Below are 14724 nucleotides of genomic sequence, written 5' to 3' on the forward strand. Positions count from 1 at the left end.
AGCTGGGGATGTGGGCTCTGGGCTGGGGCTGACGTGTTTGGGGTGCAGGAGGGTGCTCTGTGCTTGGACCAAGGGGTTCAGAGGACAGGAGGGGGATCAGGGTTGGGGCGCAGGAGTGGGTCAGGGGTGTAGGCTCCGGGCGGTGCTTAACTCAAGCAGCTCCCAGAAGCAGCGACATGTCTCTCCCCCCCCCCCCCGGCTCCTACATGGAGGTGTGTCCAGGCGGCTCTGTGCACTGCCCCATCTGCAGGTGCCGCCCCTGCAGCTCCCATTGGCCATGGTTCCCGGCCAATAGGAGCTGCAGGGGTGGCACTTGGGGCGGGGGCAACATGTGGAGCCCCGTGGCTGCCCCTACGCATAGGAGCCGGAACGGGGACATTCCTCTGCTTCTGGGAGTCATGTGGAGCCACAGCACATGTGGAGCGGGACAAGCCCCGGACCCTGCTCCCCAGCAGGAGCTCAAGGGCCAGATTAAAACGTCTGAAGGGTCAGATGTGGCCCCCGGGTGGTAGTTTGCCCACCCCTGGCTTAGTGCAAAGATAGCACCTCCAAAAGCACTGTATGCCAGCAGCAACAAACATGTCCCCATCCAACAGAACAGCACAGCACTTTTGGTAGACAAGATGCCACGTGAAAGGTTTTCAGCCCCAGGAAGGTAATACTTTTACCCTGTTTTTATAGATAGATAGATAGATAGATAGATAGATAGTAATTAACAACTGGTGTGGGCACACACTCTACTCAGAACAGAACCAAAAAAAAGCTGTTTATAAAAATCAGAGAATTGTGAGCAGAGCTCACAAATATCTATATTCATCACTCACTATCATTTACTATCATTACAGATACAGGAGCGTATCCTCACAATTTTTTAGATATCTACATATGTGTGATGTTTGGCAACATCCAACAGTGATCTGTATCTCAATTACGAGGGGCACTCTGCAGAAAATATTTGGGAGGCCAGTCACCCAGCAGAGACTACCTCACAGATGATTTTGTATGGCGCTAGATAATGGATATAATACACATTCCAGAAGCAAAAGTAGAAAGCTGGAAGTACTATTACAAGAAGAAATTAAGAATTCTATTGGAGAAGTGCTCTTATAGCATTTTCCATCATGCATTATATAATCCCAATTTGCTCAAATCTGTCTGGCAAAATCAGATAGATTCTACCAGATCCCAAAGATTTAAGTAACACTTATTCTCTCAATTATGGTTAAAAACATTAGCAGAAACAATCACTGCACTGAGACTTCTCAACCTTTAGAGAAAATATCTGCCAGAAAATATATTGTACACTTAACGCTGTTCCAAAATTTGGCTTCTAATACATATACATCCCAATTTCAGCCTAAATACTGGTAGTCATTTCTGGCAGAATAATTTTTTCAAATACCCATTTAAAGCTCAATGGTTAAGAAGTTTCACTCCCTTCCCTGACATGGCCAACTCAGCTGCTTATTATCCAGTCTTCCTCAGAGCCAGTTCCCAGGGACTGCCCAGGATGGGTTGACTGAAGGAAAAGCTATAAAGGAGGCTCATGAGCAGACAGAGTCTCCATTCTTGACATAGACATTAGTGTCCAGAATTAACCATTTCCTGAGGTTTTCCTTTTTTTGTAACTTCAGAAGAAAAAAAATCAATTTCAGTCTATGGTCTCCTCGGGCTTTGCTTGCATTTTATGGTTCTTCCTGCAAAACCCTTTAATCCCTGACCCTAGTTTGCATTTCCCTTCATAAAGGGCTACACAAACAGCTTTATATTCTGGATTGGAGCTAATGTACCCTATATGGTCTGGCTTCCAGCATAAATTAGCGTGAGTCAGCAGAATAGCTCCGCCTCTCCTTGCAGGGACTTTAACTCTGAGAACCTGTCACAAGACTCCACTCCTTTGGTACTTGTCCTTCTCAGTTCCAGGTTATACCCTTCCACTATTATCAGACTTTTCCACACACAAGGAACATTCTCTTTTGTACTTCCCTCATAGGGCAATTACTCTCATGCCCTTTTTTCCGGGCATCAGAGGTCCCTCCTGCTCCAAAACTATGAAATTCTCTATGAAGGAAATTTAAAAAATTAATAAATAGTTTAGGGTTGATCAAAACATTTTGTTTCAATAACAGTCTTGTTACGATGTCAACTTTTTATGTTGTATTATGTTATATAAAAAGTCATTTCAAAACAAAAAACTAAAATGTCTCATTTCAAAAATGTCAAAGTAGGATGTCCCAACATTGCTGGAACTTCCCCCTCCCGATTTTCTTTTTTAAACAAAATATCCAGTGAAATTCACAATATATTTTGATTTCAAGAGAACTGCAGATTTTGACAGAATATTCTTCCAATCAGATCCTTTTAGGAATTTGATTTTAAAAACAGGCTCTTATTTTTGAAAATGTTGACCCAAATTTTCCCTTAACCAAGATCAAGATGATAAATAATGTAGAGGGTTTGTCCCATTAAAAAACAACAACAACAACAACAAAAAAAACCCACCTTTCATTTGCGAGTGTTAGGAATTAATTTTTCATGGTTTTTCCTATAGTAACCTCCAGACTGGATTACTGCATCACCCTCCTCACAAAGCTACTCTTGAGGCCAGTACGACTGTATGATGTAATAATATGTTTGCCTGTCTGTAAGATGTATGAATTTTCCGCTATTTGATTAATACAATCCTTTTCTCCTTTTTCATTAACTTACATCTACCATAAATTTCCTGGCTTTCAAATTCAATGTTTGAATATTTCTTTAAGTGATTCTTTTTTAATTAAATACATATTTAACATGGTAAAAATTATTTATAAAACACCCAAACTGATTCTGCTAGGGATGGACTAGCAGCTTAGTACAAAACAATTTTCTATTGATGGCATATATCACATTGGTAGATGTGCAGGTGAACGAGCCCCTGATGGTGTGGCTGATGTGGTTAAGTCCTATGATGGTGTCCCTTGAATAGATATGTGGACAGAGTAGGCAATGGCATTTGTTGCACGGATAGGTTCCTGGGTTAGTATTTTTGTTGTGCGTAGTTGCTGGTGAGTATTTGCTTCAGGTTGGTGGGCTGTCTGTAAGCGAGGACTGGTCTGTCTCCCAAGGTCTGTGAGAGTAAGGGAACATCCTTCAGGATAGGTTGTACATTCTTGATCACGTGCTGGAGAGGTTTTAGTTGAGGGCTGAAGGTGATGACTAGTGGCGTTCTGTTACTTTCTTTGTTGGGCCTGTCCTGTAGTAGGAAACTTCTGGGTACCCTTCTGGCTATGTCAATCTGTTTCTTCACTTCAGCAGGTGGGTATTGTAGTTTTAAGAACACTTGATAGAGATTCTGTAGGTGTTTGTGTCTATCTGAGGGATTGGAGCAAATGTGGTTGTATCTTAGAACTTGGCTGTAGACAATGGATCGCGTGATGTGGTCTGGATGGAAGCTGGAGGCATGTAGGCAAGTATAGAGGTCAGTAGGTTTTCGGTACAGGGTGGTTATGTGACCATCGCTTATTTGCACTGTAGTGTCCAGGAAATGGATCTCTTGTGTCCACTTTTCTACTTCTAATTTGGCTTGGTCCTAATACCACTTCCAGATATTTGATTAAATGTTACATAAAACTCAGTCAGTAGAGCCTTAAATTAAATTTATCTTGTTTCTACGAATACACTTTTGGAAACTTTTACAGCAGCTCCAAAAGATTGACACTGACATTTCTTAGGCTCAGGCCACACTGTTTTTCTGTCTAAGACTAAATACTTACGATTCTCTGATGTGTTACTGGAATGAAATCCAAATGTGGAAATTAAAGTATCTAATTAATATTCACTAGTATCATTTTGACAGCCACACAGCAACACTGAAGTGTTTGCCATTTGCCTGCCTATTGCAAGCTATTTCAATAAGAATATTTCTCATGGTGACTCTTGAGAATGAACTATGGAAGTTGTTGATTTAATGAAAGTTAACACTTTTCCCTTTATGCTTTCACTCTCCATTGTAATCATCTTGTTTCCCAGGTCCAGCTCATCAGTTCCCTCCACGCATGAAGAGAGTTATTAAGGCTCCACAACGGGCACAGCCAGATAGAATTAATACAAGTGTCAAAACCATTGAGTTTATTCTATTTAATCAGATAGTCTCTCTTTTCAAACCACGTTCATATCCAAAACACTAAACTTGTAGAAATGTAGGTTAGCACCAGTACCACAGGTAATTTAAACAGTTGAAATGCCTAAAACAATAGCTACCTACAATAATTTTTTGATGATGGTAAGAAAAAGAAACACAGATTTAAGTCAATCTATTAATTATGCTCCACAGCTGAAGAAGTCTAATCAAAAGAATTATAACAGCATAGATCTAAAAATCAAATCACATGGTAAGGTAAAGTCTTTGTACCACTTTACTCATAGTGTGAGCTCTCTGACTGGCTAGGAGATTCACTATTCTAATCTAGACCGGTGCTTATACTACATTTGTCACCATAGTATCTGAGTGCCTAGTTGAATCCCTGTCTGCTACTATCTTCTCAAATACACATAAGAACACTGATTAAGATGGAATTGTAATTCCTCTGATGTGGACTTGTTTACAGTTATCTGTGCCTTTGGAAACTCCATTAGTGTTGTCAGCTCTCTGGAATTTATTGTGATTTTTGCCTCTGCTGCAGACAATCTTGTGATGATAGGAAAAAGTATAGCCTTCATACCATTTTGGGGAAGCAAACAAAGAGGGAGGGACTCCCCTTCATTCTGGCCTGTAACCCAGTGGAAGATACATTCAATTGCAAGCCCAAAGACTCAAGAGTTCTAGCCCCAACTCACTTACTGACTGCTGTTAATATTTTTGTGCCCTTCGCAACTTACTATGAACCAAAGTTTCATACTTTAGGGGGTAGCTATCACTCATGAGTTTCACGGGTAAGACAAGCCAGAGCTTGAACAAGGTCCCTTCAGGAGGAGCTATGGACAGAACCCAGGACTCTAATGTAACAGTCAAGTCTCAACCACTTTGCCAAACAATCTTTCAGAAGGAACATGACAAATTAGGTGCCTGTGCCACCCACACTAACAGTGTGGCTCTGTGTCACCCTCTAGTGGCTAGACGACATATGATGTCTATGATTCTTCTATTACTTTCAAACTAAGACACATTATGTTCTTTAACTCAAGTGGTAAAGGCTCATGTTTTTACATATAGAGGTCTCAGGCTCCATTCCAACAGATGAGCTAAACATTCAGCTCACAGAGCCAGAAACAGAAATCAAGAATCCCGATCGCTAGTGTTCCACTGCTTAGGAATACTTATTCAATCCCAGGGCAATCTATGTATGATGCATATGTGTTTCTCCCCATATGGGCTGGTGCACAGAAAGAATAAAAGCATTGTCCCCCACCCTTCCCTTATTTCACAGTTTCATAGAGTACAAGGCTAGAAGGAACCTTTGGATCAGTCTGACTTCCTGTTTACCATAGACCATCAAATTTCATCCTGATACCCCTATATTATGCCCAAAGACTTTAGTTAGGTCAAAATATTTCAGTTCTCAGGAAACTGTGCACCACAGGTAGAGAACAGGAGAGACCAAGGTACCACCAATGCCCGAGGCCCCTGCAATGGCAGGGAATTGAAAGGTGAGATATGCCCAAATGTACAGGTGCACTGGGGGGCAGGGTGAGGAGGACTATTTTCACTGATGGGGCTATCCTATCTGTGCTGCAGCCGTGGAGTTAGGCCTGGTGGCAATCAAAACAGGGGTTGCGACAACTGTGCACTGCTGGGACTGCACATGCATGTAGACACACACCAGGAAAGTTACAGGCATGCTGGACAGACCACACAATGGTTAGCGAGCCAAATTTTTCTCAGATAGGCAGTGCTGAAAGGACTAGACAGATTCAAAATGGTTTCTGCCCTTTTGGATAAGGGACAGGGCCAAAAGGAGTACGCTGATTGGGCCTTTTTGGATCAATTATGGTTTGAGAGAGAGAGATACACACACAATTTAACAAATATAAATATGAATATTAAGCCTTTTATCATATCTGTAGCATGCCTAGCTCTATGGATCCCTTGACCTGGTTGTGACATCTTGGCGCTTGTAATTATACAGTGTACATTTTAAAAGCCTTCCAGACTTTGCTTTGCATTAAGTACTGAAAAATATGAAAATTCACAAGCAATTTAATCCCTACCATCTAAGCATCAGCACAATTATAATTACTGTTCTTTAAATATAAAAAACACATGGTTTATTGAAGTGTCCTGAAGAAGCTAGAAATTTTAGACTCCAAAAGGAAGTAGGTTTCATTATTAGGCACATTGCTGAAAGATATGATCAAACAATTTATCGTGCACCGTCAACTCAGTTTTGCAAAAGAATGTCATTGTTTTATCATCTCTCACTGGCAAACGCCCAGTGCATCATCACTATTGGCTCCAAACTGAAACCACAGAGCTCTTGTGACAACCAGAAGCAGTTCCATAGGAGACAGATGGAGAAGCTAACTTTAGAACAATAGATAAGATTAAGATTTCAACAGAAAAGATTAAGAGTTTAAAGTTCATTTCAGAAGCAAACGTCAGGAATTTTAAAAATGCGTAGGGCATTTTTTCTATGAGTTACCTGACAGCTCTCATCTCGAAGGAGAAAATATATCCTAAGGCAACTCTCAAGAGAACTGGATGGTCCAGGCAGGAAAGAAATTGAAAATGAAGAGGTCACTGACACAGAAAAGGCCAAGACAGTAGTAATCAAAAGTTCTTACCATTTGATTGCCATGTAAAAGTGAGTGATAGCGTACAAGTGTTCACATCACAAATACCATCTAAACTCACTTCACAATTGGAACAATTAATAGTCTCAGATGAAAGAAAGAAAAGACTAAATAGTCATGGAGACTGAACTACCCTACAGAGGTGGCCACGTTTATGGGTATATCTTCACCACACAGTTAATCTGGGCTCTTACCCAAGTGTTAGCCCCACCTCACCCATGCCCACTATCCACACTGCAAAACCTTTGACACAGTTTGGAGGTAATTTTAAGCCCAGGCTAGTTTACCAGGCTTGGAATATAGGTCAGGTTTAACTCTGGCTGGTACTTGCCACTTTGCAATGAGGATGCAGACAAAAAAAAAAAAAAAAAAAAAAAACACAAAAGTACTGATAGTCCTCCAATGCCTTTCCCACAGTTCCCCCTTGAAAACAGACAAGTTCTCCTTCAATTGACACAACTGACTGGGAAAGAATCCTTGAGTGTCTCAGCACAAAGAACCATGGGCTATGCTCCCAGACACATACAGGAAAGAGCAGAACCATTGAGGACACAGTAACATGGGCAGGGTTTTGCTGTAGGGATGCTCACACCTGGGCTAAGCTAAGACTCATGTGCTAATCACTCAGGCTAACTATGCAGAGAAGACAGTCCTCATATCAAGATTGAGCCAAGTTGGTAAGATAGTGTGAAGAAGCTTCCACTGCTATGCTGGGCCCAATATGTAGTCAATGGGAGGAAATTAATTCAGTGAAATTTATGCCAATTACACTTAAAAACATGTCAAATGCCTTCGATAAAGAGAGATGCCCTCAGTATTTTGTACATGTAAGGAATACTGAAAATGCTAAATATCAGGCCCTCCTAGGAAATATTGTAAATACTGAGCTAATGGTATCAAAGGTAACTGTCAATTTTCTCAGAATGACCACTGTAGAGAAACAACTTTTAGGTATTAACATTAGACACACATCTATCTAGGTACTTCAGGGCTGACATTTTCAATGCATGAAAGTTTGAGCACCGTCCTCTCAACAAATTTTAAGAAGGCGAGCACACAATCTCACTGGCTCTCAATGAGATTTAGACTCCTAAATCACTTCTGAAAATAGGACATTGGCACGTTTGAAAATTTTGTCCTCCTAGATGATAAAGCTTAAGCAACAGATATATTGCTACTGAGCATGTTCACGAGAATCAACAATAATTTTTTATCCTGTCCCTTTATGACATAAAAACAGGTCAGTGAGTGCAAAGGGCTGTGGCTGTTTCTTACAAGGGGACTAGCCAGGAACAAAGGCTGATGCTGGGATAATTACAAAAAGCAACTGAAACATTGAAACAAAAAGAGTAAAAATTTTCCCCATCGTCCCCCTGCTAAAAATTCCTTAACATTAAGAAAGGGAGAATGTTGTAGGGGCAGTGTTTTATAACCTTCTTCATTTGAGGACCCCTAAAAATTTCAAATGGAAGTGAGGACCCTTTTCGAAATTAGACACAGTCTGGGGACTTCCGGGGTCCATGGACCACAGGTTGAAAACCACTGTTGTAGAGACATGCTGGAGGCAGCTAGATGGTACTACAGTTACTAAAAATATTAAAAATATAATAAAATAAACTACATTGCTTTTAAAAGAGATTTCAGATGCATTTTTAAATACAGGCATTACTACCATTTTTTCTCCAATTTACACATATTTGGTGGAACTGACTGACAGTCCTAGAGCCAGAACATATAAAGCATAGGCAGTTAACAGAGCAAACTTTTCTCTCAAGGTCCTGCTGGAGAGTTGAATCTACATGTCCATTCCACCCCTGGCAACTGCAATTGTAGTATTGTGATGTTTCTAATACTGCTGAAAATGACCTGAAATCACCAACTCATTTTACACAGGTCACCAAATAGCAATGATATGATAACTGTCAATTAATACTAATCTGGGCTGGATTCTAAGATATTTAGAAATGAAAGCCTCTTCTGTCAATCACTAATCTCAAATCCACCCACATGGTTCCTATTTTTTTCATAAATGAAAATTCCATACCTGAAATTATCTATTGTGTTTGAAATAAAAACTCAGGGAGATCCAGCACTTCAAGACAAAGAACAATTCTACATTTGTAGATAATTATGCTCATTCTGCTATACTTCTTAGTTTAAAATGAATGGATGATAATACAGAGCTGGGAAGACAGCCAGAAGAGTAAAGCTGTGTCCTGGTCACACAAAAAATGTTCTATAAAATGAAACTTTGATCAACATTTTTCTTACTGGGTTTTCTTACCTACTTCCTAATGTTCTAATTATGTGTGATTTGTTTGTCCAGGGAGTGCATACAGGATGCAGAAATTCCTGTTTAAAAAGGATCACTAAGGAATTTAATATTAAAATAAACAGGAACTGTACTTGAGTTATATTAAAAGAGGCACAGAAATGCAGGACTGGAAGGGACCTCAAGGAGTCATCCCGACCAGCTCCCTGTACTGAGGCAGGACCAACTAAACCTAGACAATCCCTGACAGGTGTTTATCTAACCTGTTCTTACAAACCTCCAGTGACAGAGATTCCACAGCTCCCCTTGGAAGCCTATTCCAGAACTTAACTACCCTTATAGTAAGAAAGGGTTTCCTAATAGCTAACCTAAATCTCTGGGGTTTAAGCCATTACTACTTGTCCTTAGTGCCGGCTCCAGGGTTTTGGTCGCCCCAAGCAGCCGCGATCGTGATCTGCGGCTGCACTTCGGAGGAAGGTCCTTCGCTCCGAGCGGGAGTGAGGGACCGTTCGCCGAATTGCCGCTGAATAGCTGGACCTGCCGCTCCTCTCCGGAGTGGCCGCCCCAAGCGCCTGCTTGCCAAGCTGGTGCCTGGAGCCGGCCCTGCTTGTCCTACCTTTAGTGAACATGAAGAACTATCTATCACCATCCTCTTTATAACAACCCTTAACATATTGGACAGTTAACAGGTCCTCCCTCAGTTTTCTTTTCTCAAGGCTAAACTTACCCAGATTTTTTAACTTTCTTCATAGGTCAGCTTTTCTCAATCTTTTATCATTTTTGTCCCTCTCCTCCAGACTCTCTCCAGTTTAACCACATCTTTCCTAAAGAGTGACACCTAGAATTGGACACAATACTCCAGCTAAGGCCTCACCAGTGCCAAGCAAAGCAGGACAATTGCCTCCCATGTCTTACATAAAAAACACTCCTATTGATAACATGGTAACATTTTTTGTAACTGTACCACATTGGTGATGCATATTCTGTTTGTGATCCCAGATTTTTTTCAGCAGTACTACCACTAGCCAGTTATTTCCCAAGCTGTAATTGTGCATTTGAGTTTTCATGCTCAACTGTAGTGCTTTGCACCTATCTTTATTGAACTTCACCTTGCTGATTTCAGACCTATTTTGGAATTTCTCAAGATCGTTTTAAATTCTAGTCCTATCTTCTTGCAACCCCTCCCAGCTTTGTGTCATTCGAATTTTATAAGTACACTGATCACTCCATTATTCAATCATTAATGAAAATGATTGTCAGTCCCACAATATTGTCAGTCCCACAATGCTTCTGTCACATTTTTCACTGCTGCCCAACCACACTGAATGGTTCTTCAACTATCCAGATCGCTCTCCTATGCGAGTGTACTTCCCGAGTGTACACACTTTTTCTTCTGATTCAGCTTCTCTCCTGCAACTTCAATCAACAGCTCTTCTTTCACCTTCCTTACTTGCATTAACTTCAGTTTTCTTTGAGTTTGTCCTCAAACACAGACATGTACTCCGATATCATATTGACCAATGTCTCGTTGCTGTCAACTTATGTAAATATTCTTTAGCTGTTCTTTCACTATTTTGGCTTGCATTCCTTCCCCCTTGTTAATATTGTGTTGAGTATCTGGTCACCAGTTAACACTTTTAGTGAAGACTGACGCAAAACAAGTATTAAACACCTCAGCCTTTTTGATGCCACCAGTTATCTCTCCTTCCATACTGAATAGAGGACCTGCACGTTCCTTCTCCTACATACCTAATGTATTTAAATAACCTCCTCTTATTGCTTTTTATGTCAGTTGCTAGGTGTAACTCATTTTGTGCCTTAGCCTTTCTGATTTTGTCCCTGCATGCTTCTACTATTTTTTGTTCTCCTCCTGCACAATTTGTCAATGTTTCTATTCTTTGTAGGATTCCTTTTGGATTTTCAGGTCATTAAAGAGCTCTGCTGGAGCCATAATGTCCTCTTCCTATCTTTCCATAACAGTTTGCTGTTCTACCTTTAATACTGTTTTATTGAAGCTCTCCGAACTTCTTTATCCCTTAGATTTTCTTCCCTTGGAGCTTACCTATAAATTCTCTGAGTTTGTTGAAGTTTGTTTTGGAAGTCCATTGTCCTTATTCTGCTGTTCTGACTCCTTCCTTTCCTTAGAATTATGGAATTTATCATTTCATGATGACTTTCACTCAAATTGCCTTCCACCTACAGACTCACTAGCTATTTTTCCCTGTTGGTCAGAATCAAGTCTGAAATGGCTGTCCGCTGGTTCTGCCATTTTCTAAAACAAAAAGTTGTCCATAATATATTACAATAACTTGTTGGAAAATTTTTATTTTGCTGTATTATTTTTTCCAACAGATGTCAAGGTAGTTAAATTTCCCCATGACTACCAGGGCTTGTGTTTTGGATATTTTTGTTGTTTGTTCTAGAAATGCCATATCCTCCTCGTCTTCCTGATACGTAAGATAGCACTGCGTAGCATGGCATAACAGGTACCCAGGTATAGCATGGAGTTGTCACAGCTCTTTAAAAAGTAGAAAGTATTCCTGGCTTTTTGTATAAAGAAACTAATCCTGGTTGGTCTCTGACTTTTCTGTTACCCCATGGGGTCAAAGATGGAAATGACCAGCTTGCTATGGAAGGACGTGTCTACACACCATTGTCTACAAATATGCTTTATCATCACATACTGTGCGTTTGACAATGGAGATGGATAACAGGGATTATGTGAGAAAACCTGAAAGAGATCTTCCCAAGTTAATAAGAAAGCACTCAGTTAAAAGCTGTTCATTTTTTCATTCCACTCTTGGTCATGCTTCCTCAAGTCTCCATACTGGTTTACCATTGATCCATTTATTAACAAAGAATAAACTTCTTTAAGTAGAACACAACAGTCAAACATATTCAACGCCAATGCCTTATAGAACAATGCAAAAGGTATAACGATCTAGGATTCCTTATTAGCAGCTGTAAAAATTCATCTCTTTTTTCTTGAAAGAAAGCATTTATTCAGGATAGGCAATGCCAGTGCCCTGAAATATATACTGCTTTAGGGATCAGGCAGTTCTTGGCAGAGAGTTTTCTACCTAACATACAGGTGGGGAAAAAAACAAGACACAGAAAGACTAGTTGACTTGTTCCCAAAGTTACAAAGCTCAGGGAATAGAATCACAGGGTCCAAACTCCCACCCCCCGACTCTAACCACTAAACCATAATCCACAGGAGGCAGATTTGAGCCTGTTAACCTTGACAGAGTTTCTTTATATATCCCATGGTAGGTAGTTCCAATAAACAGTAACAACACTTTTCTTCAGCATCTTTCATCCAAAGACTAGAAAGACCTTTCCAAGCAGTAATGAATTATTCCTACCACCACCTCTGAAAAGCAGATACATATTCTTTCCTTTTTGCAAATGGCGAAACTGAGAAACAGAAAGGTTAAGTGGCCACACAAAGTTTATAGCACAGCTGGGAATAGGCTCCAGATCTCCTGATTCCCTCTCATGTGCCTTGGCCACAAGACTATTCTTCAACTCATTATTGCAATAAATACTGTAAGAATGGTGACTTGTTAAAGGTAAGCAGTTAGAAGCCTACTTTATATTAAGAACAAAACTTATTCTTTAGCACAGTTAGTTTTAACTCAGATACAAATCAATTTCATATATTAGATATATAGATAGATAGATACACACACACACACACACACTTGCAACACTTAAAAAGTCACTGTTTAAATGACAGATTCAGTATCTATTAAGCAAGGCTTACCATAAATAGCCTTTGCACTTGCTTTTGAACTTTGTTCCCTCTCCACCTGAGCAAACGTTGGCGAACCATATCCACTAGAAGAAAAGGTGTGTGGTTAGTCTATTTATAGATTTATTTGGTATCTTTTGCTAAAAGTATCTGAGCTTTGTAAAAATTTTCAAATACATATACCACATATGTATACAACAGTATTTCCCGCAGGGGCATTGAGAATGAACACCCCACCTCATGTACATACATAACTACACATGATTTACTTAGATTGTAAGCTCTTTGGGGCAGGGATCATCTTTTTGTTCTGTGCTGGTACAGTGCCTAGCACAACGGGGTCCTGGTCCGTGACTGAGGCTCCTAGATACTACCACAACACACATAATAAAATGGATTCATAATGTCATAGATTTGAAGACCAGAAAGGACCACTGTGATCAGCTAGTCTGTCTTTCTGCGTTACTCAGGTCATAGAACTTCCCCAAAACAATTTCTGATTGCACTAGAGGACATCTTTCAGAAAAAACATGATAAATACCAGATTTTTTTTTTATTTTGGTGGGATTTTACCTTTTCTTCTATGCTTAACTCACTACTGCTTCTGTCTTATAAAAGAGACAGGGAAAAAAAAAAAGAGTATCTGACTGCCCAAGGCTAAAAGGGAAGGGCAAGCAATGTCCTCACTGTGTAAAAACAAGAACAAATTATATGTGGCCTCAACTTAAAGAAGGAACAACATTGGAAGTATTGATAATGTAAATTCCATCCCCATAGAAACACAGGCTGTCTTGTCCTAGGTTAGATAAGGCTATGTTAGTGGTTTATTACTCTGCAATATCCTATGTCTCAGAAAAAGGTAGCAGGCAGCCAACAACCATCAACCAATAACATAGAACATTAATTGTACAGTACTGTCCCATAGGGAAAAAATATTTTCTGACCCATGTAAAGATCAGTTTAGGCTTTGAAAAATGAGATTAACACTTGGGTTCAGCATCGACCTAACCATTTCACTTTCCAGACAAACTAGTATGACAGCTTTAAGAAAATAAATATCTTATTGCCACTATGACATATCTCTATGTTGCAGACAGCCTGAAGAGATTATTCAACAATACAGATTTAAAATTATAATCACCAATACTAATCAAAAAATGATATTTATTGATGTCATTTGTCACTTTGGTTACGTAGTACAGAAACTCAAACTTCCCTTACAGAAAGTCTGCATATTTTTTCAGGAGACAAATTAAAAAGACTTTTCAAGATTTTGATTATTACTACTACTCTGAACATCTGAAACTTAAATACAAACGGAAAAACTATAAAACTTTTTGGGTGTGCAGGGGGCAGGTAACAGAGAGAGTGAGGGAAGAGACTTACTTTATTTGAGAAGAGTAACTTCCATATACACTCGGAGGGGTATTTGAAATATGTCCATTCATTCTGGTCTTCAGTCACTCAGGGGAACAATCTAGAGAAGAAAAAAACAACAACATATGAAATTAATGTATTGTACAATATATAGGTTTGTTATGGATGTAAAAACACTTGGAAAAATATGGTACATTTCAAATTAGGAAGGAAAAGAAACCAATAAGTTAGATTATTATTTGCCGTGGTATAGCACCTCGGGCTGCCAGTCACGGACCAGGACCCCTTTGTGCTAGGCACTGTCCAAACATAGAACAGTGTAGGTAAATTAACAGCATTTATTTTGATTTAATATTCTTTTATAAAGACTTCTCAAATAAAGGAAAGTAGTTGACAAAAACAGTGATATTTAAACTTAAGAAAAATTCGACTACTTTTTCTAAAAGGCTAACTGGCTTAGTCAATATGCTTCATTTCAAACCAGAAACACTGAATTGAATTTTTTTTTAAAGTTAATAGCTATATTGTTCTATTTATAAAATGTATCAGC

At 39.5% G+C, this 14724-nt stretch overlaps 1 protein-coding gene across 5 annotated transcripts in view; it reads right to left on the reverse strand.

Moving 5' to 3' along the window:
- Positions 1 to 14724, reverse strand: part of EPS8 (epidermal growth factor receptor pathway substrate 8) — a 197207-nt gene that overhangs the window by 63923 nt on the left and 118560 nt on the right. For all 5 annotated transcript variants that reach the window (XM_054036082.1, XM_054036092.1, XM_054036101.1 and 2 more), the window contains 2 exons: positions 14184 to 14274; positions 12810 to 12883 (listed from right to left, as the gene is read on the reverse strand). In XM_054036082.1, the coding sequence (XP_053892057.1) occupies positions 12810 to 12883; positions 14184 to 14245 (136 nt within the window). In that variant the 5' untranslated portion in view covers positions 14246 to 14274. The remainder of the gene's footprint in view (positions 1 to 12809; positions 12884 to 14183; positions 14275 to 14724) is intronic.

This window comes from Malaclemys terrapin, chromosome 1 (genome assembly GCF_027887155.1).
Source record: "Malaclemys terrapin pileata isolate rMalTer1 chromosome 1, rMalTer1.hap1, whole genome shotgun sequence".
Taxonomy (NCBI): Eukaryota; Metazoa; Chordata; order Testudines; family Emydidae; genus Malaclemys; species Malaclemys terrapin.